The 24422-nt window shown below is 37.2% G+C and overlaps 1 protein-coding gene across 1 annotated transcript in view; it reads left to right on the forward strand.

The window, feature by feature from the left end:
- The window catches only part of LOC121429817 (methylcrotonoyl-CoA carboxylase subunit alpha, mitochondrial-like), a 30331-nt gene extending 10053 nt beyond the window's left edge, over positions 1 to 20278 (forward strand). The window contains exons 2-17 of the mRNA XM_041627057.1: positions 4775 to 4833; positions 5191 to 5333; positions 6038 to 6133; positions 7323 to 7444; positions 7872 to 8019; positions 8638 to 8759; positions 9477 to 9588; positions 10526 to 10607; positions 11245 to 11372; positions 13057 to 13240; positions 13596 to 13705; positions 14753 to 14969; positions 15564 to 15700; positions 17744 to 17887; positions 18297 to 18470; positions 19791 to 20278. Coding sequence (XP_041482991.1) covers positions 4775 to 4833; positions 5191 to 5333; positions 6038 to 6133; positions 7323 to 7444; positions 7872 to 8019; positions 8638 to 8759; positions 9477 to 9588; positions 10526 to 10607; positions 11245 to 11372; positions 13057 to 13240; positions 13596 to 13705; positions 14753 to 14969; positions 15564 to 15700; positions 17744 to 17887; positions 18297 to 18470; positions 19791 to 19895 — 2083 coding nt within the window. The 3' untranslated portion in view covers positions 19896 to 20278. The remainder of the gene's footprint in view (positions 1 to 4774; positions 4834 to 5190; positions 5334 to 6037; positions 6134 to 7322; positions 7445 to 7871; positions 8020 to 8637; positions 8760 to 9476; positions 9589 to 10525; positions 10608 to 11244; positions 11373 to 13056; positions 13241 to 13595; positions 13706 to 14752; positions 14970 to 15563; positions 15701 to 17743; positions 17888 to 18296; positions 18471 to 19790) is intronic.
- Positions 20279 to 24422: the final 4144 nt, after the last annotated feature.

A 24422-nucleotide genomic window follows, 5' to 3' on the forward strand; every position in this document is an offset into this window, starting at 1 on the left:
ATCAATGTGGCACAGGGGGGTTTTGTGGCTGGCACAGGGGATTAGCATCGGATTAGCACTGTCGCATTGGGTTAGTAGTGTGCGTGGCATGTTAAGAGTTAAGCTTTTTTTCTTTGTCTTCTTGTAAAATTGTATTTCAATTAATCTGCATATTATTTACATTAAAGTTTTTCTGCATTAGAGAGAATTCATAACTTTTTTAAATAAAACTTTTCCCGTATCTTATGAATGAAACATGGGGGCCTACAAGAACCGTCAGTGTTACAGTGTATATAGTTTTATTTTTTGTTGTTTTTGTTAGTGAAATTTTTAACTAGATTTTTCATCCTCATTAATTACATGTACTCTGATGTATGACATAAATTTTATTGATAAAAGATTGCTCAATGATACCTTTTAGATTACTATAGGTTAAGGAAGAATGATGTGAAAATTCTACATACGTTTTGTACATGCAGTTCAGAAGTCACGTTGTTACAGTCACGGTGTTACAGTGCATTTGTTTATAATATGTATCATCACTGTCATGTTTATTGATTATTTTTCTATAAACTACTTGGTTATTACTGTCAAGTCTCTAGTGTATCTCAACAACAATATCTCTTTTTAAAATGTTCAGTAACTTCACAGAGTTTATGAAATGAATCAAGTACGAGAAAATGCATGTCCATTTTGAGTCACGGTGTTACAGTTGTAATTAATTATGCATAATTCATTAATTAGCATGAAGTTAAAGATTTTTGTTGTTGTTGTAGGTTACTTGTTATTAGAGTCATAGATACATAATCCAATTTTTTTCAAAAGATAAATAGTTTGTTGGTATTCCACATTTAATGAGTAAATAGGTGTTCCAAAATGTCATGGTGTTATCGTGGAATTGCCCGGTGACAAATTTCACGATAAGGCCAAAACGGGACTTATGAGTTGTGTTACTATAGTATTAAGTTCAGTGATCAGTCTCTTCTGTTCTGCATTTGGTTGTTCCTAGCCAGGAGGCTCCTAGAAAGTACAAATCATTTACTAATGTATGCTTACTCTCCACGGAGCCAGGGATTGACTCCCATTCGTGTGTGTGTACCGCAAACAAATATGAAACTTTCGCCCCCCCGAGATTCTACTTTCCTTGGCTAAATCATATAAATGGGATACAGCAGTACAGCTTCATTTATGACATTTCTATGATATTGATTTCATTTTTAAACAAGAATTCATTAAAATTTGAGAAAAATATCATGAAAAGACGGGGGAAACTTGCTCGATGTTTACTCTGCCATCTTGTTTCTTATTGTTTTTCGCCAATGTAGCGTCTGTAATGTTGGATAAGAACAATAAGAAACAATTATTTTTTCACTTATTTTCTTTCCTAATTCCTAGCTGCCTAGCGCTATAGCTTCTAGCTGATGCACTGCTAGCCTATGCTCTAGGGACAGAGTGACGTGATGAGGACGGCTGCGACACCGACCCACTTCTAGCTTCACAGTCTCATAGAGCTAAAGAGAATTTCAATTTTCAACAGGTCACATGGCTGTAGACTCTAATCTCATTCCTCCTTTTATTGCAGGGATATCTTGAAGTAAAAAAAGAAGAAACAAACAATGATGATGAATGGAAGAAAAGGAGAAGAAAGGAAAGGAAAGCTAAAGCCAAACAACTGAAGCTAAAGGAAATGAAATATAAAAATAATAGAGAGGAGAAGGGAACAGAAAACAAAGAGAAGAAAGAAATAAGTAGGGAAGAGAGAGAGAGAGAAAAAAAAAATGACCATTACATGATGGTTTTGACTTGTTTGGATAAATGTTAGGAAATAACTGATGTCACTGGTGATGTAGATCTAGATCGTAGTCAACTTGACTTGTTTTCATTACAGAGTAATAAAATAAGAATTTGATTGATTTTGAAGCCATGATCCTGACAAATTTTGGTAAGATTGCACTCATGCTCTGATCCTCCTATATCTATGCAGACGATCAGAGATCAACAGTGAGCTACACTGCCATAAAAAAATATGAAGTACATAAACTTTAAGGTTAAAGCCAAGGGCAAGCCTGCTCCAACACTTATATTTGAATAAATAGAAAAATATCAAACAAGCGCAATGCTGAAAATTTCGTCACAATTGGATGTCATATTTTTTAAAAGATGACTTAATTTTCCACAAAACAGTCTTTAGCAAATGAGAGCATTGACATGAATTTTACATTTTCAATTTTGCAGATTTTACAATAGGGAGGAATCTTGATTGAATCACAATAGGTTGCAAAAGTGGCAATTCCACATATTCAAGGAGGAGTCAAACCTTATTTCACATTAAGGAAAAAATGAAATTCATATTTCACAAAAAAAGGGTAGTGGGTGAGTCACATCATGGACTCCCTCATTGGGACATCCAATTAAAATTTTCTGTGAAATCAACTGAAAATTTAAATTTTCATGACTTTTTTTATGTTACATCCCTTTTTGATGAAATTTTCATCAATATTTTTAAAGCTTGTATGATTTTCCTCTTTTTATTCAAGTCATGTTTTTGTTGGGGGTAGATTTCTCTTTTGAAAGAGAAGAATGTTTGAAACCAGGTGAATGTTATCCAAGGTAAAACTACGTGTACCTCCTGAAATGATCAATGCTATGGCAAATTGGATATTTTGAGAGCTTGTCTAATTGCAGTTTATGGTTTGAAATATTCTAAAAATCATTTGGCCAAGCAGAAAATAGATTAATACTCGCTAACTCAAAGTCCAACCTTTTCTGAAAACCTTGATTTTGGATTGGATGTAAAAAGGGTCCTAATGCTAAACACTTTATTTCTCATTCAAATTAATGATGGTTGCTGTGCGTTAATTTCTAAGATCTATAAATATCATTGTAGGAAAATGAGAAAGAACTATGAAACTGCCAGCAGTTGCAATTTTTATGCTATTTGTGATTAATATTGCAGCCGTTATGGAAATTTCAACTTTTTGACTGCTGTAACAGTTTGATATAAAGAGTGCACATAGAGTGCCTAGCTTTAGAATCCCTTACCATGTTAAAAGGTTATCATACATGTATGTAGGCTCTAAATATAGGTGTAGATCTATTTTGATAAAACAACCGTGTCTTGCCAAACAGCAATGCACTAGTGTCTAGTGAAATGTGTTTGATATCACACACTCCCAAAATATAAAGACCATTTGAAAAATTTAGCGAACAAAACCACATCAACACATTTGTCCATGATCAGTCTTTTACTTTGATTGTGATTGTTTTCTTCTTAATCAGAGCACTCAAAATCTTAGCTTTTGGGGCACATTCTTTTTTCTGAGGACCTCTGTTGGTGGTAGAGAATGGCCAATGGTAATGGGCCAGTGGGTATAGTCGTATTAGTCTTATTAGGACTTAGAAAATCCCAATTATGGCACATATACATACATGTACATGTGTGTACCCCTTTATAATTCACAGTTTAGTGGCCTAACGACTAGACTACTTCAGTTTAAAAAGTAGCGAGACTACATGTACCTACACATATGTAGAAATTGTTAAGATTAACAATTTAACCCTGATTGATTCCATCACTCCCATTGGCTTGCAACAGCTGCATGCCACCCATGTCTTGTAGATACTAATTAGTAATTAATTTAACCAATATCTTGGTCATATTAAGAGCAAACATCAAAGTTCACCCCATCAATAACAATACAAATCTTGAATATTATTGATAAGATACAAATCAAACACTAATTTCATATCATGCACATCAATCAAATAATTGCTGAGAGGTTTTTAATACAGGTTGTAAATTACAGTATTTGGGACCGTCACTAATGTGCCTTGATGTAACAATCATGACCCAAACTTTCTTGTTGGCAAATTATATGATATTAATCTATAGATTGCAATATGTATATCGGTAGTTCATTTGACTGTTTTTTCATGAATTTCTAGCATGATACTTTAATGTAACCTGAATTTAATCATGAACAAATTTCATTTTAAAAACTTACATGTATGATAGGAATTAAAAAAATATTTTTTCATAGGTAAATAGGAACTTTATTAAGAGAAGGATTAAAGTGTTATCATTACCAAATGTACTCATTATGAAAAAACAGTGTTTATTTCATCATTGGAAACTTCTGTGTTTTGTTTTTTATATTATTGATTTTTTAGAATTTTTTTTTTAAACATGAGGATGAAATTGATCAGAGAAAAGGATTGTGAGAAAACTACATTGCCCTGATTTGGATTTGAGCAGGTGTTGGTAAATGTAGAGGATGGGTCAGGATAGCCAGAGTTCTGGGGTCGATTGCACGAAAGGGTCTTTCCAAGGACCGTCTTTCGTGTCGCCCATATTTTATGATACGCTATAAGCGGGGTGTTTCTGAAATTTATGATAAAGAATAAGATTCGTTAGCTTGCTTTTAAATTAAATTTTATACAATTTCATCACATCATTTTATAAACAAATAATTTGTTTATTTTAATGGACGAATGAAATATGTTTGCAGATGATTTATTTAAAATGCGTTTTACATGGCGCATCATAAAAGATGGGCGACACGAAAGATGGTCCTTGCAAAGACCCTTTCGTGCAATCGGCCCCTGGCTTCAAGTTTCATTCTGGGCAATGTAATTTTATCACATTTTGTCCTATGATGCTATGGTGTTATAGACTCAATGATTTTTTTAAGAGCTAAACAAAGTAGGGTTTCAGGAATAGCTGTAACATACCCTATATTATTTTTGTTATTATTATACCCATTATTGACATGATTTTTTTCTATTGTTCTTTCAGAAAATTTGCGGAACTTACCAGGAAGTTAGGATGGCAAGCAGGATGTTTATCCAGATCGGGTAAAAAAGATTTAATTGATAGCGCATTCCATGCTTGACACCTGGTCTATTTAAAAATAAATTTTCATTTTTTTGTGTGTTGATAATCACCATCCGTATATTATTGCTAAATATTCAATATAAAGATAAATTGCAAAGGTGTCTCCTATAATGTGAATGTATATCTATTGGTTTAATGTGCTATCTTGAACCCATATACATGTAGGTTAAATCCTCACAAATCTGAGGGCGAGTCAGTAACCACTATAGTCAATTCATTCTTGATAGCCATAGACCAACCAAATAATCAATTTGACAGCAATTTAGATTAATTTCAGCTACATTTATTAGTGAATCCCTCCCCTGTATCAATTTCAGTTTCTACAGCATCCATCAGCAAGGTTTTGATCGCAAACAGAGGTGAGATTGCCTGCCGTGTTATCCGCACAGCGAGGAAGCTCGGTGTTAAAACAGTCGCAGTCTACAGCGATGCAGACAGAAACTCCATGCACGTTGCCATGGTAAGGATGTGTTTCACTGATATTACGGTTCAAATTTTTGAAGGATTTTGACAGGCCCTTGTTGGCATTTCAGTTAATCACAGTTTCATATTTGCGCAACTTTATTTTGTATTTGATTGCATTACAAGACTTGCAATTGATTCTTGATTCTGAGTTAGCCTTGGGCTGATAATCAATTATATATTGTACAATTGATTACAAATCTTTCTAATTGACTGTTTGTGAAAATTTTATCCATAATCAATTAAAAAAAAAAAACAATTTCTTGCAACATCCTGTCATTTTTTTTTAAACATCTACAGTATATATAAATCTGTGTTCTGCAGTGATATTTCTGAATCATGATAATAGTGAAAATGTAATATATAAATATACAAAGTTGCTTACATTCATGAAATTCAGTATGCAGAAAAAAGCTTGATGAATGCATGCTAAACATTTGAAAGAAATTGAATTGGCAAGGAATTCCTCTGATATATGGTTTTCTTTTGTTGTATGTTGCTTGCATTTTCATGATTTTTGCTGTATCTTTTCGAAATTCAATTTTTTTTTGGGGGGGGGGGCTTTAAATTTTTCTGTTGAAATTCTGTGTTGTACGTGAATCCCATGATTTTTCTTCCGAGGGTTTTAATACAACATGTAGTGTCGATCCTATTTCCATGATAATTCATCATCCCTCTTGTATCTTTGACTGTTACATGTAGGCTGATGAAGCCTATCACATAGGACCAGCTGCTTCTCAGCTCAGCTACCTCAACAAACAGAAGATCATAGAAGTGGCAAAGGCATCGGGTGCTCAGGTCAGTTGTTGTTTTGTTTGGCGTATGAATTTCTCTGTATTCTCGCATACCAGTACTGATTCTTCTCAAATTGGAATGTACCCACCGTTCACATTAATTCATACCACTTTGGGGTTTCCATCTCATTTTAGGTTTGTACAGTATTGTCTTTTTGTCATTATGATGGCACTTTATTCTTTGTTTGTATTTTGTGAAATCACCAATTATTTTTTTAAAGACCCAAATCAGACCCACCGGGCATGATGGCTCAGTGGTAGAGCGTCCGCCTCATGAACAGGAGTTTGTGGGTTCGATCCTTGGCCGAGTCATACCATAGACCTTCTGCCTTCTTGCTAGGCGCTCAGCATTTAGATTGGAGAAGGGTAATGCTAACATATTATGTTAAGCAGGGCCCACTGGAAGAGCAGTTTTATGATTGAAGTGGCTACCCTGGGTAAATAAAACGTTATTATTATTATCAGTGCTAAAAGTGATATTGACAGATGGAAACCCTGCCAGCTATGAATTATGACAAGTGAGGAATTAGCTTTTAAAATTCAACAGAGTGGGTGGTGAAAATACACTTTTGCTTTTCAGAGGCCTGAAATACGTGTATGTGATGTCATATTGTGTCAGGAAAGTTTGATTACTTAAAAATGTTTTTAAGAAGGAAATTGGTCAATCATCCATCATCATCATCATCATCATCACCATCATCATCACTATCATCATCACCATCATCATCATCATTATCATCATCATCATCATCATTATCATCATCATCATCATCATTATCATCTTAATCATCATCTTCATCATCATCGTCATTATCGTCATCGTCATCACCATCATCATCACCATCATTATCGTCATCTTCATCACCATCATCATCATCTACATCATTGTCATCATCATCTACATCATCATCGTCATCATCTACATTATCATCATTGTCATCATCATCGTCATCATCGTCATCATCATCTTCATCATCAGCATCGTCATCGTCATAATCATTATCATCGTCATCATCATCATCCATCATCATCATCATCATCATCATCATCATCTACATCATATCATCATCTACATCATCATCATCGTCATCATCATCACCATCATCGTCATCATCAGAATCATCATCATCTACATCATCATCTTAATCAGAAGAAGAATAAAAAAGTGATTCCCCTTGCTCTTGACTTTTCAGGCCATCCATCCTGGGTATGGTTTCCTCTCAGAGAATACAGAGTTTGCTGACCTCTGCGACAAGGAGGGTGTTATCTTTGTTGGACCGCCGTCATCAGCGATCAGGGATATGGGCATCAAGAGGTAAGGCGTAGGTTTCACTGATTGATTATAGGCATTGGTGTATGGATTAGGGGGCTCTGACCCCCCGTCCCCCTCAAAAAAGGTCCCACAACCAAGAAAGCAAAAGAAGGAGAAAAAAAGAAAAAGGGAAAAAGATGGAAACCTATTAATATTTGTTGAATATTTAGGTCAAAATTTATCAGAGAATCAAATTTTCAGTTAATAAAAACTGAATTTTTTGCCGACTTGCATCGCTCACTTGTGAATTTTTAGATTTTCCTTTTACGCCCCCTCAACGCCACTGATTACAGGGGAGTCTTTCATGATGCTTTCATTGTAAGATGTTATATGCTAACAGAAGTCCGTACATCGAATTCGCTAAGAGCACATGAATATTGGGATATTGATTTCATTTAATCAATTGAATGATTTCATTTCCAAATGTTAGCACATCCAAGCACATCATGTCAGCAGCTGGCGTGCCAATCATTGAGGGTTACCATGGTGAGGACCAATCAAAAGAGAGATTGAGGCAGGAGGCGGAGCGTATAGGATATCCCGTCATGCTGAAGGCTGTCAGAGGTGGTGGAGGAAAGGTCAGTCAATACATTTTTCAAACCTGATATCTTAGGAGAAATGTGCCATCCGGAAAGGTTGATTTGAATAAAAGAGAAAAAAAATAAAAATAACTCTTAAATTTGCCTCCAAAATAATTTGTATTCCTGGGAAATGTGCTATATAGACCCAAGTATTATAATTCATGTTATTATTATGATTATTGATAATGAAAATTCTATAAAATGGGATGTTAAATGAATGAATAAAAAAAAGAACAGTGATTTGGACCACACAGATAATATGCTAGTGAGATGAATGATAATGTCACAGTTAGACTGTTTCATTTGTTTTTTGTTATATCATATATTTCAGATTTTGCAGATTTGACATTAAGGATCCTCTTTATTGAATCTCAATAGGTTACAATGATAACAATATCATGTAAAAAAAAGCTGACATAATTGGCTCTCTCTCATTTGCATCCATGTATCATCTGTGTTGTGCATATAGCTATTTACGAAATTATTAAAACTCTGAAATGTCATAACTGTCTTATTTTACATGTACATCCAAATTTAATGATATTTTTGGCATCATGCTTTTTTAATTTTATCCTTTTATCCATATCATATTCTTGAATGTTTTTTTCTGTATAGGGTATGCGTATTGTGAAAACAGAAGCAGATTTTGATGAGGCCTTAGAATCAGCTATGCGAGAGGCCAAGAAATCTTTTGATGATGACATCATGCTCGTTGAAAAGTTTGTTGAGACCCCAAGGTATAGAGAAATATTTGACCTTTGACTGTTGGGCAATTCCATAAAATATGTACGTCCGACCCCCTACATGTGGGACTTCATGAAATTCTCTGTCTCTGATTTCTTGTTCTTTTGACAGTCTGTAATGCTATCAAAGGACCATGATTGGGTCCGTTTATGAAGTGGTGTAAAACCTTAGAAAAATAATAATAATATAGGGTATTTATATTGCGCATATATCCCCCTTGTTAGGTGCTTAAGGCGCTCCTATATTACCCGGCTGAGCTACATCATAGCGCACACAGCTTCTTGAGGAATAACTTCCTACCGGTACCCATTTACCTCACCTGGGGGTCGGATGTACTAAAAGGTTATTTTATGGAATTGCCCTAATATTAAATTTATTTTTTACTGTATATTTTCATCTTATTTGAAACAAGATCAAAAGAAAATAATGAGGATTTATTTTTGTCCATTTTACTGCTATCAAGCATGAATGCTAGCAACCAGAGAGGGGTATCTGGCCTAGGGCCTCACCAAGGAAGAAACAGTACCTTACCAACTGACTTTGGAAAGTGCATCATAGGGTAATTGTAGGCCCCCCCCCCTCGTAATAGGATTAACCCCAGTTCATTTGAATACCCCAGATCAACAGAAATATCCCTTTGAAATAAATGATTAATTCTAGTGTAAATAATGTTTGACAAAAATGTGTTTTGCCTCATTTTGATTAAACAGGCATGTTGAAGTTCAGGTATTTGGGGACAAGCATGGAAACTATGTGTACCTGTTTGAAAGAGATTGCAGTGTGCAGAGAAGACATCAAAAGATTATTGAAGAAGCACCAGCGGTAAGCAAGAGGGAGGGGACTGAGGGAGAGCGTAAGAGAGAGAGGTAGGGGGTGCCAGAAAAGATGGTTTGGAAAAGAATGCAGATTAAAGGACAAGTCCACCCCAACAAAAACTTCATTTGAATAAAAAGAGAAAAATTCAACAAGCATAACACTGAAAATTTTATCAAAATCGGATGTAAAATAAGAAAGTTATGGCATTTTAAAGTTTGGCTTATTTTCAACAAAATAGTTATATGAACAAGCCAGTTACATCCAAATGAGAGAGTTGATGACATCACTCACTCACTATTTCTTTTGTATTTTATTATATGAAATATGAAATATTGTTATTTTCTCGTCATTGTCATGTGAAATGAAGTTTCATTCCTCCCTGAACACGTGGAATTCCATTATTTTAACATTTTGTGCTTCAGGCAAGGAGGTTCTAATCGTCAAATTCGTAAAACTTGAAGTATTGTATAATTCAAACAATGAAAAACAAAAGAAATAGTGAGTGAGTGACATCCATGGTGACATCATCGACTCTCTCATTTGGATGTAACTGGCTCGTTCATATAACCATTTTGTTGAAAATAAGCGAAACTTTGAAATGTCATAACTTATTTTACATCCGATATTGATGAGATTTTCAGCATTGTGCTTGTCTGATTTTTCTCTTTGATTCAAATCAACATTTTTCTGAGGTGGACTTGACCTTTAAATAGAGGGGGGGGGGGGGAGAGAGAGAGAGTGAGTGAGAAGGGGAGGGTGATGGTTTAGGAGAGAAAGAAGAAGAGAGGGAGAGAAGGGGGATGAAAAAGGCAATAGAAGGAAAGAGTCAGAGATGCAGAGTCGTAATCATTCTTGTGACACCACCCATCAACCCTTGTCATGAATAGAAATCCTGCACATTAAAAATGAGTTTCAATGTTTTGGTTTTCTCTTCTTTTTTTAGCCTCATCTATCAGAAGAAGTAAGAAAGAGAATAGGAGAAGCTGCTGTACAAGCTGCAAGGGCTGTCAACTATGTAGGAGCAGGTGGGTGTTTCATAAAGCTGTTCGTAAACTTACGAATGACTTTACGCACGACTGGAACATTTTCTCAGATCATATCTCAATTTACATAGGGATATCACATAGCACAAGAAGGGATCACCAGTCGTGCGTAAATTAAGTCATTCGTATCTTACGAATAGCTTTATGAAACACCCACCAGGTCAGTCACTTTTTGGCTAGAAAAGTCTGATTATTCAAGGTTCTACATGTAGGTCAATTCTACAGGAACCACTTCTACTTATTTTTTTTTTTTGGGGGGGGGATTCTACTCATTTTTGGGTCCCAGCCATAACATATCCCCCCATATTGAATAAGGTGACTTTTGATGCCCCTTTAGTTGTTTTTTTCTTAATGGCATTGGAGCAATTGAAGCACTCTATGACCAAACTAGCCTTGCCCTAAGAATTACAAAATGATTTTCGTTCCATGGCTATTTTTCATTTGATGCAGATTATCTGTAATAAAAAAAAAACACCATCAGCAAGAAATTGTGATATTACATTTTTTTCCCAACAAAATAGACCATTTCCTTCATCTTCATTTTCCCCTTCTGTTCCTTCTTTTTCTTTCTTGATAATGAATGGTATTATTTCTAAGCTTTTTTATTTTCTCTTCACAGGTACCGTAGAATTCATCATGGATGCACAGCAGAACTTTTACTTCATGGAGATGAACACAAGACTTCAGGTCGAACACCCTGTTACAGAGATGGTTACCAAAACAGATCTAGTTGAGTGGCAACTAAAGGCAAGAATAGATTCAATCTGTTTTAGTCTCTTTCTTTACCCTCATTTCATCTGTATGTCTGTGTGTCTGTCCGGGGGGGGGGGGGGGGGGGGGGCACTCAAATTATTTTTTGATGGGGGCGTGCCTCACGAAACTCTGAAATGGGGGTCTAAGGAACTGACTAAAAGGGTAAAATACGGGGTCTTGGGAACTAAATATATACCGAGCGGTGTGAAAACGGTCTACGGAACAGCACTGCAAATACGTTGCACCATAGCGCTGTGCATGCACTCGCCATGCATAGAGCGGCTACTAGTATTATGTAAGGAGTTGCAAAGAGGTACGTGCGTCTATCGCATGCGGTGCTCGCGCTGGACAATTTTGGTAGGGCTGGAGAACTGAGATGTCTTGTAACGGGGGTCTTGCGAGCGGGGCTGGGCGGCTTCTGAAAGTAGTTTTGTCATTCGGAGTATCTAGAGAACTGAAAATTGGGTCTGAAAAAGGGGGTCATCAAAGCGGCACGTCCCCGTACCACCAATATATGTGAGTGCCCCCTCCGGGGTGTCTGTTAGCCCGACCAGATGCCATGCGGAGCTCGCGAAATTGTCTGTTGTGTCTGTATGTGAAGTTACAGATTGTAACTGAAACTGATCGAGTTTAGTAGAATTGCAACTCAAAGTAAGACTATGGATTCAATCTGTTTTAATCTGCCTGTAGCACCCTCCTTCCTATGTTTGTCTGCATAACTGTCTGTCTGTCCATCTGTCCCTCAAGTTTTGCATGTCTGTGTGTATTATCAGATATGATTACCAAAACTGATCTAGTGAATTTGCATGGTTACTCAAGGTAAAAACAGATTAATTCTCTAAGTCTCTGTCTTTAGCCATCCCCATTATCTTTGTCTATATAAGACTGTATGTCTGTCTTTATGTCTCTTATGTCTGTTTGTGTTATCAGAGATGGTTACCCAAAAGCTGATCTTATCAAAAGGCAGCTTGTAAGGAGTGTTTTAAGAAGCATCTTGTTAGTGAATTTCTCTGACAAATTCCTTTGTTGCCAATCAAATACAAGGATTATTGTACATGTAGCTTATAACGATTGTCAGTGAAAATTACTGACCATTTTAGTTTTGGGAAATTCTCCCCATGGAAATGCTTCCTAGGGGAGTGTTTCATGAAAAGTTTTGTCAATGAATTTCATCAACTAATTTGCTCTCAGTCAATCAGATGCAAGGATTTCAGTAGCTTATAACAGTTGTCAGTGAAAGGACACTATTTGTGTCATAAAATGCTCCTTTCATTGAGACTAATGGGGCATTGCAAGAAACCTACGATCAATTGCAAGTCTATTTTTGTTCCCGAAATCAAGCATATGCGATGCAATTAATTATGAATTTGTGATTGATCGCTATTCTGCTTCTTGAAACAAGGGCTGTAATCTGATTTGCTACAGTTAAAAGTGATCAATCAATTGTAAAGTTGCAACCGAATATTTGCGATTGATTGCAAATATTTTCTTGCAACACCCCCTTAGTAGAGTGTCTTGAAACAACACATCTTAAAAGCCTTTTGTGAAGCATCTTCTCAGTGATTTTTACTGCATAATTTGTTTTGAGCCAATCAGCTGCAAGGATTTTGGTAGCTTGCAACAATTGTCAGTGACAATCACTGACAGTACTACTGGCTTATTCTTTTATCTTGTTCAGGTTGCTGCTGGCGAGACGTTACCAATTACCCAGGATGACCTCCGTCTTCACGGACACTCCTTTGAAGCTCGGATCTACGCGGAGGATCCCGATAATGGATTCCTCCCAGGAGCTGGTCCCCTCATTCACCTGGCAACCCCAGACGCCGATGAGTCGATAAGGATTGAGACTGGTGTAAGACAAGGTGTGAAGTTGGTTCAAATCTTTGGTTGTGTTAAACTGGGGGGTTTCATGCCATATTCTGACAATTTTGCTGTCTGTCCGTTCAACAACATTAATATGAAACTTGCCTTTATATTTAGAAATCATTTGCAGTCAGCCTTCTTTTTATAACATATTTCTTAAATAAGATGAGAATGATTTGTAGTGTGATCGTTGGCATTGGGACTTTTTCTATGATATCCTCCCTAAATAACATGACAACAATTTGTATTGCAAACAATGCTTTTTTTTTCTTCTCACAAGTCTTTCTTGATAATAGTAGATAATCGTTTCATATTTATAACAGTGTGTTATTTTTTCGTATTCTCTGTTTTCAGGTGATGACGTGACCCCCTACTATGATCCAATGATTGCTAAACTTGTAGTGTGGTCACATGATAGAAAGAGTGCTCTAGATAAACTCAGGAAGTGTCTTCATGACTACCAGGTATGTCTTCCATCCAAATTAACCTGGGGGCCGTTTCCTAAAGCTGTTCTTACATGTAAGTTTATAGCAAACTAAACTTCTTGTTGTCACGAGCAGCATTACCGGCGAGTTTCAAGATTTCGGCAGTCAGGTACTAAAGTACTGCAGCTATGTAGACGGGTGCTCCAGTGCCTACCCTCTGTGCATAGCTGCCCTTATGAAGAACGAGTAGCGATCCTTTCTTTTGCTCTAAGCCATCGCCAATAAACATTTCGGTGTATACCATTTACCACAAGAAAGGATCACCAGTCGTTCTTAAAGTCACTCTTGTTAGGATAAGAACAGCTTTATGAAAAACCCACCTGTTTGTAAGTTACTAGCGACTTTATGAATGACTGGTGACCCTTTCTTAGAAACTAAGTCAATGCCATTGGAAATCTGGTGTGTATCATATAGCACAAGAAAAGATCACCATTCGGTCGCAAGTAAAGCCGCTCGTAACTTATGAACAGCTTTATAAAACACACACCTGTTTGCTTCTGGAATAGGCAGGTCCATTTCTCATTGAAAGAATTTGTCAATATTCGATTAATTAGATAGAAATGTTCTTTGGTGATAAGATGGGAGGTAAGTTTGATAAGACATTTGCGGGTAAACTTGCATAAATTGACCTTCCATATGTTGAATATTCCCCAAGTCAAAGCAACTTTTCAGACCAGATTATGCAAGACTTACTTCTTCAAATTAAATATTTTGCCCCAAGCTAAACAGTTGGCTGTGGCCCGAATATATTTGGCTTTGGTATTAATAATAATAATAATAAACAGGATTTGTAGAACACCAAATCCATTCTGTAGAGTGCGTAAGGCGCAAAAAAAAGGAAGGAAGAGAGAGAGAAATTTATCCAGAGTACAGGGCCAACATGAGCGAAAGCCTGTACCCCCACAAAAGAATTCCAGTATTTAAATTAGGAAAAGATTTTGATTTCATTTAATAATCGAATAAGTGCTTTAGTAATGAAATGAGTGAAACAATTGCAAATCTTCTATTCCTTGATCCCTGATTTAGATTGTTGGACTAAAGACCAATATCAGATTCCTTGATGACCTTGCCAAGCATCCGGAGTTTGGCCAAGGTCACGTCCACACCGACTTCATTCCTCAGTTTGAGAAGGAACTGTTTCCAGAGCGGGGCGCCCTCAACGACCAGACACTGTGCAGGGCCGTCTTAGCTCTGGTACTCTACGAGCAGAGGTGTAGCAGTGTGGAAGGTCTCGACAGTAGCGGTGAGACAGAGTTTGTTAACTCATTGAATATGGGCGTTAAAGGAATACGAATGCCAGTTGTGGTAGCAATCTAAAAGTGAATTTGAACGGCATGCAAGGAAATGACCACCCAAGTATTTGTATTTATGAATAATAAATGATGATTTTGGTAAAAATGTGTAATTGTAAAGAAATAGACAAAGTAGGCATGGCATTCCGGATAGGTGCCGGGTCTTTTTGTAAAGCTAGGTAATAATGATGAACTGTCCCACATGTGCTTATCTGTGTTGGTAATCTTCACGGGGGGGGGGGAGAGGGGGTTATGGGGTAAGTAACAAAATAAGAAGTGAAAGGTCACCACCATAGATGAGAAATTAGCAAAAATAAAATTGACCCCTTATAAATGAGTGAGGGGGGGGGGGGGGGGAGACCCCTCTCCCCTAGATCTGTCTGTGGTATTCAATATAATTTGTGCACTTGCTGTTAAGATTTATGTTATGTTCCCCATGTCACCATCGCTATTAACTTCATCTATGATACAGATAGATGCACATCGATCAAATCCTATTTTGATGTGGACTTGACATTTTTTTTTGTTCTTTTATTTTTTTGCAGATCCATTTTCACCTTACAGTCAGGGCAATGGCCTAAGGTTGAATGATGAAATGCTTAGGCGAGTGAAGTTGAAGTCTGGAGAGACGGATTTAGAAGCGACCGTCACATACCATTCTGATCAAGGTTACTCGGTTAAGGTGAGGAGGGAGATGGAACTGAACAACATAAAATTGCACTTATCTGAATTTTTTCAAAGAATGGATGGGTGTTTCACAAAGCCGTTTGGTAGTTATGAGCAACTTTACAAACGACCGGTGAACCTTTCTTGGGAGCTATATCCACACCTATGAAAATTTGGTGGGCGTAACTTACCCAGGCCTGTGAAATCTCCGCTATTTAGCGGAAATCCGCTATTTTCATTTTTAAGACCGATTTCAATTTCTGCTTTTTTCATGTGTTCTTTTTTTCCAAGTCAAAATTTCACTATTTTATCCAAAAACAGCTGGAAAACGAGTCTAGGTAAATGGAAGCGAGCAGAATGTGGGTAGAATGTGTGTGTTGTGAATACGGGGCTTTGTATTTTGCCTTCGCGAAGTTTCGAATTTTTACTATATGTAACTCTATGAAACTGCTGCGTATTCACACACCGTGCACCGTTGCCGTTGTTGGCATACAAGCGCAAAGCAGCAGCTCAAATGGCGATATTTTGCGACTGGTAAATACGTCTGTAAGGATGATGACGTCTTCCAAGATGGCAACTTACGATGACCAACGAAAGGATCGAAGATGACGATGTTTCGTTCATTATTTCAAAGGAATTAGCGGTAACTGCGGTCTAAGGTACGATATTTCTGAATTTCAAACATTTTTTTGTAAATATGGATGTGATTTCTTTTTCATAATGTGACATTTTATGTACAAAAAAATGATCGGAAAATCGGGTTTCCACTGTTAGATCTAACGTTACTGCTAAAATACGTTGTCTGTACGTACGGGCCTCCAAGCTCTTCAGTCTATGTATTGGTGAGTGAGCCAACGCAGTTCAGCGGAACAACCAAAATACAGAGACTGAAGCTTTTGGTCTAGAATACACCGTGAATCGTGATGGGCAAATGCAGCAGCTTGGCGATAGTAAATAGTAAGGTAAATTTTCAGATTTTTCCGCTATTTTTTTGAAACCCCACTCACAGGCCTGCTTGCCTCAAGAAAGGATCACTAGAAATTTGTAAAGACACTGGGTTCGCATCTGAACATCAGAAGCAACGATCTCGTATGAATATGAAAATATCAATACTTGGTTCCGTTGTGACAGGGAGTAGAGGGTGTTATGGATGAATAAGTGAGAGGGGGTGGGGGAGGATGGATTATTCTTGTTTGGCATCACCTGTGCCTGGGAGGTAAAAAGTGAACTGAATCACTATGACTCGCAGGTCTCTCCTGATATAACTAATTGGGGAGTGTAGTCTTATACCAATAGTGCAGTGGGTTCCTTGTGACTCTTCCTCTACACGGGGCCTCCATATTTAACGCCCTATCCGAGGGATGGAGTGTTTTCCACTGTAACAGGGGAGAGACGTTTACATACAACGCACTGGCTTCAGTCATCCGCCCGGGTTGGACTCGAACCCACGATCTTTGGTTCGACAGGCAGATGCTTTACCGATTGAGCCAACTTCGCTCTTGATACTCTGAGAAGCTGGATGGATGTAAAGATGGAACGAAGAGAATGAGGGGAGGATAGGAGAAGGGCTGGAGATGAGAATAAGCATTGATGACACAAGTTGATGTTTCATAAAACTTTTCGTAATGTTACACACAACTTTAGGACCGACATTTTATTAGGTGTTGTGTTAGTAACAGAAAGGTAACCAGTCATGCATGTAACTAACAATGTTATGAAATATCCACCAGTATTATATAGTCCTCTTTAGCAGTGTGACTTATTTGTATAGGCCCCATTTAAATCAGTGAAATTTGGCTTGGTTCCAGGCCAGTCTACACTGCTTTTAAAGGGGCTAAGTAGATGTACACCTCATTCTTGGGGGCCCCCCATGGAAAATTTTCCACCAAATTTTGATCGTGAATGTCTTTCATCATGCTTTACTAAGATCGGGTATAAAAATGCCAAAATGAAAAAAAGATAAGTTTTTCAACTCTTTGATCTTGGCACAGTAAACAAAATTAAGATTATTGCATTATTTTGAGGCGTTTTGAATATGTTCTCTTTCCCCACCCTGTAGGTTGGAGATGCCTCCTATAATGTCCAAGGAACACTGACCGGCCAGGGTAACGCCCTTCAGATGACCAGTACAGTGGACGGTCAGAAGACTACATCCACTGTCATCATGCATGAAGATAGTATTCACCTCTTTTCACCAGAGGATGTAAGTTTGCTAAACCTCTCTTGAAAATTAGAAACTCAAGTTTGATTGCTAATATTTGTTCTTTTTTAAATAATTGTTTTGTTTACTAAAAGTAAGTCTTATTCATCTTATGTGCTCTCATACAGCAATGAAATGGTCACTTACTAGGCAGTCATTCTCCTTCTTTCCCTATGTCTTTCTCTATTTTTCCTCTCCTTTTTCCCTCTTCTTTTTTCTCTCTTTCTCCCTTTCTCTCTCCACTCCCTTTTTTTTCCTCCCTTTCTCTTAGATTAGAGGTGCTTAGGTAACCAAACCAGTCCCTGACTTCCTTGTGCAGGAGTCGGCTCTCAAGGTCACGGTGACCTTGCCCCTATGCCCCATAATATCACTCATGTCTCTCTCTCTCCCTCTCTTTTTCCCCCTCTCATAGATCGGAGGTGTTGAGGTAACCAAACCAGTCCCAGACTTCATGCAGGCGTCTGGCTCTCAAGGTCACGGTGACCTTGCCCCTATGCCCGGTGATATCACCCACGTCTACGTGAACCCGGGTGATCAGGTCGAGAAAGGACAGCCTCTCCTGGCCTTGGAGTCGATGAAGATGGAGGTCAGTTTAAATGCTCTTTGGCCTGTATTCGGAACGTCGGGTTAATGTAAAATCTAGTCTAAATTTGTTGTTGAACTATGGATAGCCAATTGTGACATAAATCCCTACAGTGCAGGACTGCTAGTTCAATTTGTCAGCTCATTAGACACTCAAATCATTCTGTACTGTCATGGAATGATAACGTAAATAGTTTTCTTCATCATTAACCCATTGCGTGCTGATGTTGCAATCTTGCACATTCGTACAATTTAATTCAATAATTGTAAATAATCATTTTTCCCCCTAACTTCAAATTAGATAATCTAAGAAAAGGCAATAGTTCTTGGATAACATCTATATAATAATAATAATAATAATAATCATCAGTGGAACAATATGTAATCTTGAATTAAAGAAAGTAACATGGAAACAATTATTATTTTCCCCCCAAAAATAATTCAGCATGCAGAGTTAAAACATGAGGAATGAGCACAGTATAGTTGAGAAACATCCAGAGTAAACAAAATGTTATAATATTTGACTTACCATATTTTAGCACAGAATTAGACCTTGTCCTTTTATAAACAAACTTCAGAAGACAGCCATTTGAAAAAAAAACATGTGAAGAAGGAATGTGGTTAGGTTGGTCTGAATGAGGATGCTTAAAGGTCAAGTCCACCCCAGAAAAATGTTGATCCGATTTTGATGAAATTTTCAGCGATATACTTGTTTGATTTTTCTCTATTCAAATCAACTTATGTTTGGGGTGGACTTGTCCTTTAAGACAGAAAGAAGTCAAAGGTGGGAGTGTCATTGCATGAGATTAGGTGAACCTGAGTAAGAGGGAAAATGCTGACTGAAATAAATGATAATAAAGGTCATGTCCTTTCAATTAATTATTATTTTTTTTTTTGGGGGGGGGGGGCATTGAGCATTGCTCTTGTCCTATCATCTATCCATTTATCTTTCAGTTTGTCCCCTGAATTGGTTTCCATGCAATAACTTGTCCTCGATAATGTGGGATAAAAATAAATGTATTCGATGTGTAGATAGATCACAATTCAGAGTCTGTAGGTCAAAGGTCACAGCTTGCACATTCAAATTGCTTTCAGATTGAAAATGAAAAAATACTGGATGGATTAACAAAAAACTGATGTGAAGTTATTTGACTCTAGAATAAGAATCAAGTTTTAATTGGGAGTCCGCTGGTAATTTGTATTACTGATCTATCGTTTCTTGGGAAGATGGTATACTGTTCCATTGTACATGTATCTAAAGTTAAACATGAAATTCAACTATTTTCTGCCTGTTCTTTCATTTGTTTTTTTTTTCTTCCTTCAGTATGTGATCCGAGCACCAAAGGACGGCGTCATCGACCGGATCCTGGTTGCCAAGGGTGACAACGTCCAGAAACACGCCCCCTTAGTAGCCTACCAGGACAAGTAAAGCAACTTCCTTAAAATGAATATTTATCAAGATTAAATATATGAGGGATCAAGGTTGTGTACTAGTTCGAAGACATTACTGAGCATCAGCAGTATTGCGATATGCGTGGATAAATAAGAGTGCAATTGGTTGACGTTTTGGCGATGGAGGGTCAGTGTGAAGACCAAGATGTAAGCTGTGGTATTTCTTGGCCCTGTCTTATAAAAATATGTGAATGATCAGATTAATCTCACCTATGAAAGGCCCAACAACTTAACAGTCTTCAATGCATATTTAAACTAACTTTCCATAGTTTGAATTGATCAGCAGGGCCCCGTCTTACAGAGTTGCGATTGATCCGATCAATCGCAACTATGGATGGCCAGCAACGTCAACATGTATTATGCATGCTTGTTCAAAATATGTTCTAGCTTTGATGTATATTCATGCTTTTATTGTTTTCTTAAAGATGCTCTGTGCTTCTCTTTGTTTACAAAGGCTATTGTGCAAATATCCTGTAATAATAATAATAGCCAATTTTTATAAAGCGCTTTTCCCATAATGGGTCAAAGCGCGTTACAGCATATTATTACCCCGGTCATTGGATTCATATCAATCCCGCACGAAAAGTGCACAATTGTAGAAAAAAATTATGACACTGATGGATTTCCATAGAGTTATGATTGATTGGATCAATCATAACTCTTTGTAAAACGGGCCCTGGATATCTATAGTTGAGATGATCTGGGCCCTGTTTCAAAAAGAGTTGCAACTGTTGTAACTTTGCCATTATGGCAGCTACCATGGCAACAGGGCTCAGCAGCCAATCAAAATCAAGGTTACCATGGTAGCTGCCATTAATGGCAAACTTACAACAGTTGTAATTCTTTATGAAACGGGGCCCTCAGATCAAGCACAGTTGCAAAAAGTTCAGTGGAATCTACCCAGGCAATACAAAGACACAGCTAGCTCTGCAGGTTGGTTTCACAACAATGCCATATTGAGTTACTACATTGCACGTTTGTTTGGTCTCTATATAAAAAAAAACCCCAAACAATCGTGTATTTCTAAAGGGTTGTATGGTAAATAGGTTAATTTGACATGTAAATACTCGAGAAGGTATATATTCTTCATATGGACTAGAAATGGCATAAATGAAATATTTAGGCTGATTGATATTGCATATCTAGGTTTTTGATGATCTCCCTTTTATTTGTGATAAGGCAATATGATGTCCCGTGCATGAACATTAAGTAATGTTCACATTCCACAATTTTGCCACATGATTAGCATTCAGGTAGTAATTAGTGTTAAAAGGAAAGGGTGGATTGTTGAAATTTTTACAATCTTTTCCCGAGGAAAATCAGGTGTCAGATCATGGATTTTTGGTTTTATTGCCTGTTGTAGTTTAACTCATGGCAATTTTGTGTCAGTTTTAGTGTATGGATGATAGTATTGAAACACGCATCACCATTGTTATATTGTGATAGGCTATGTTTTACCTTCTCAAAATTGTCTGTTCATGGGAATTGTAATATTTGGGATATGGTGGTTAATTCATTATCAAATCTGATGAAAGTTTCAATTTAATATTCTTCCAATAAACAAAGAAACTGAATGTAATTCTGTTTAGTCAGCCTTCATTTTTCAGATAAGGTTATCTAAAAGATGTGTTGGTTTTGTTTTGAAGTAAAAAGGCTAAATTCAGCAAATACCAAAGTTTCATTATTACTGAATACCCATGTGGGGTCCTTTCTTTGTATTGACAAATATTGGGGAATTCTATTCCCTAAAATCTTTCAATTCTGTGTATTCATATTTAATATATATTCATGTAAATGCTACATTCAATAAACATTTCGAAGTGATCGCATCGATCTGAAGACCTCAGTTATTTATGAAATGTAAATTTAATGAGCTTCCAAAGCAGTATGAAAAGACTAATAAAAAGAGCTCTATGTGCGTTGAATAGACTTGCTCATGTTTGCGGGATGTGTTCATGCTTGACATTTTCGTTATCAGACACCACAGTACATCCCAGCAACAATCTAGTTATATTTGTATAGAAGTACGGACTTGAGATAATAACCAAGATTAGGTCCAGCTTGAATTTGTAAAAGTATAAAATACTGTATCTATTCTATTCTTCATTTCAAAGAGAAACAAAGCTGTCAAAAATATTGCAACGAGTACAATTCTACAATATTGATAAGAATATTCCATTACATGCTGCAATATATGAATATTCATCAATATGTAAATGAGAAAGCAACTATACTTTGTAAGTTGTACGTATATTGGGTGGTCAAATGGACACGGGTGTATTATGTTAATGGATGATACAGACAATAAAATGGAATAAAAGAATGATGAACACTTGAATGGACTCTTGCTTTAGTTTAGAAGGGAAATGTGAAAATACAGTACTGTCATTGCCCGCCAGTCACATTGGAAACTTTGCCATTACAGTAACTACCAAATCAGCGCCCCTTTGCTTAAAAGTTAATATTATGGTAACTTTGCCATCCAATGGTATCTTTCATGGAATCCTTGATTTTGATTGGCTGATGAGCATTGTTACCATTGGATTGCAAAGTTACTAAAATAGTACCTTTTATATCCTACATGTACATGAATTAAATCCTGTGTGCAGATTGGTTTAAATAGCATCATGTGATCAAACATTTTCTCACTATTCTGCGACGATGTTGAAAATGAAACGCCCACTGAAAAAAATTTACTATTCCATGACGTCAATGATGGAATATTTCACTACGTGCATTCCATCATTACAGTCACAGATCACGAGGGCGCAGCAACTAGTCCGCGTTCTGCGCGCCGAGTGTGTGGGTACAGGAAAAGTAGGTCGATCAGCACAGCGGGTTATCTATATTTGGTTTAGATTAAAAATGGATGAATTATGAGTTCAAGAACTAGAATATCAAGATCTATTGCTCTAACTTACTAAAGTGGGACATAAAACAAATATATGGCCTTTGTTTGGAAAGCATAGAGGGAATTATTACAGCCTGGGGAGTGTTTCACAAAGATTTAAGTATGACTTAGAGTCGCACTTAAATGTCTAGTTGCGCGCAGTATAAAAGGCATGACTGCATTGGTCAGATCATGCCAAGAGGACGCGCTTTACCGCGTAATGATCAATAAGATTGCGCGTTGCATATCATGTAAGCGTCGACATTTAAGTGCGACCTAAGTCATACCTAAATCTTTGTGAAACACCCCCCTGGTATATTTGTGTAATATGCCACGGGACACAGATGCAACATGCTCAGCTGTGTCAGAACCCAATCATAATCAAGGTTACCATGATAGTCACAATTATGACAAACTGCACCATAGTTGCAAGTATTTAAAAAACAGGACGCCTGTACGACAAATTTCAACTGATATATACCGGTATACAAGTACACACTGAAATAATCAGTTTTAACTCATTCTTGCTAGGTTATATATATCGAGTGCTGTCGATCCTTAATTTAATACACATTGTCATATACAAAACATTCCTTTTAGAGTAAGAAAATTCAAGCAATCATCGCTCAATATTTTGTTGATGATGTTCAACTGATCCACAAAATCAGCAGTTTGTAGTAAGACCATGTAGGGCTCCGCAACACAAAGGTTTTCAATTTGAAAGAACAATTGTGATTGGTAACAAGTCAGTCTTTTGAACAAAATGCGCATGCAACAATGATCTTGATTGGCCATTGCCATTTAGCGATTAATCACAAACCTTTGTGTTACGGAGCCCAGAAGGGGCTGAAACCGCAGAACCCAATATGTAATATGGAGATACAAAAAAAATTAATTTCTTCGGAATATCTTGATGGGTAATCACAACAAAAAAAATGAGAATTACAGTGGAACCCATCTGCCGTGGTCACCCATTGGGAACAGAAAAAGTGGCCCGTGTAAACAGGGGCCCGTTGCAGAAAGAGTTGCAATCAATCGCAACTCTAAAAAATCATGCGCAACTTGATATTTAACCAATCAACAGCGCGCATTTGGGACTTGCGATTGATTTTTTGGCTTGCATTTAAACGCAACTCTTTCTGCAACGGGCCCCTGGTGTGCTTTATAGACAGGTTCTTCTTTAACACATTCCTTTCAATTTTGGTGGCCACTAAAGGCGGGTTTTTAAGATAGACAGGTGGTTGCTAAGACACGTTAACTGTTATCAGAAAAGGGAGGCACGATACCAGTTTTAAACAATAAAAGGGGACACAATCCATTTGCTCCGACACCTCCCACACTCCCTGTATCTGCCCTTGATTTCACTATCATGTTGGGGGAAACCATATTTTCAACGGATGGAAAAGTAAAATGACAAAGTTGAAACATAATTCTAGCCTTGGCACAAAACGATCTGCATACCTGCCCGCCTTAATAGCCAAGAAATATGAACAGATTACTAAGAAAGTCCTGGAAAAGGAACATTTTCTACATTTCACAGAAATACATGTACATATTGAAACACACACAGGTTGAAATGGCTATTTTCTCTTCACCAAAATAGGTATGTTCCTA

The sequence above is a fragment of the Lytechinus variegatus genome, chromosome 16, assembly GCF_018143015.1.
Source record: "Lytechinus variegatus isolate NC3 chromosome 16, Lvar_3.0, whole genome shotgun sequence".
Classification (NCBI taxonomy): domain Eukaryota; kingdom Metazoa; phylum Echinodermata; class Echinoidea; order Temnopleuroida; family Toxopneustidae; genus Lytechinus; species Lytechinus variegatus.